Source organism: Myotis brandtii, unplaced genomic scaffold, assembly GCF_000412655.1.
Source record: "Myotis brandtii unplaced genomic scaffold, ASM41265v1 scaffold237, whole genome shotgun sequence".
NCBI lineage: Eukaryota > Metazoa > Chordata > Mammalia > Chiroptera > Vespertilionidae > Myotis > Myotis brandtii.
This window is the reverse complement of record NW_005358943.1, coordinates 5,749,521-5,750,273: the sequence shown is the minus strand read 5'-3', so window position 1 is coordinate 5,750,273 and position 753 is coordinate 5,749,521. Positions and strand designations below refer to the sequence as shown.

The window sequence follows — 753 nt, the reverse complement described above, 5'->3', positions numbered from 1 at the left end:
GAATTGAACCCCGGACCCTTCAGTCTGCAGGCTGATGCTCTATCCACTGAGCCAAACCGGCCAGGGCTGTGATCATTTATTATCTGTCTTCTCCACGAGGGTAGAGGACGCTGCCCTTGTCACTAAGCATATATTGTCACTAAGCATAAAACATAGCCCTAGCATATGGTAGGCACTCAACAAATGTTTTAATAAATAAATGAAATAATAATTATAATAAATAGTATTGTGATATCAACCTGTTTAAAACTCTATGGTTAGAAAAGTAAGGAGCATAATGGGCGGGGATCTGAAGGGCATATCGGAGGCCCTGGTCATGGGCCTCTTCTATACTCGGTTCAGTTGCAAAAGTCCACACTCATATCCATTCCTAACTTTCCCACTAGGTTTCCGCGAAGCCACACCCCTCCGGTCCGTTGGTGCAAAACCCGGCAAGGCCGCAGGGGGGCGCCCATAACACGCGGTCGGGGGCGGGGGGGACTACAACTACATTACCCAGCATCCCGCGCGCCGCCGCCCCACTTCCGGAGCCGCCGGACAGCATGGCGGCGCCCGAGGATCACGGTTCCCCTACAGAAGCGCCGCAGCCGGCCGTGGAGGAGGAGGAAACGAAAACATTTAAAGACCTGGTGAGGGCAGTTTCTCTCTGTAGTGCGGGCGCCAGGCGCAGGCAGAGACCCGTGGCCTTAGATCCCGGCTGGCGGTGGACACAAGCCGCTGGGGCCTAGCTTAGGCGTCCCCCCGAGTTCCCGA

The 753-nt window shown here is 54.7% G+C and overlaps 1 protein-coding gene across 1 annotated transcript in view; it reads left to right on the top strand.

The window, feature by feature from the left end:
* Positions 1–509: 509 nt before the first annotated feature.
* DDX47 (DEAD (Asp-Glu-Ala-Asp) box polypeptide 47) overlaps positions 510–753 on the top strand; it is a 16,519-nt gene continuing 16,275 nt past the window's right edge. Inside the window, exon 1 of the mRNA XM_005866803.2 lies at positions 510–629. Within this exon, the coding sequence (XP_005866865.1) occupies positions 543–629 (87 nt within the window). The 5' untranslated portion in view covers positions 510–542. The remainder of the gene's footprint in view (positions 630–753) is intronic.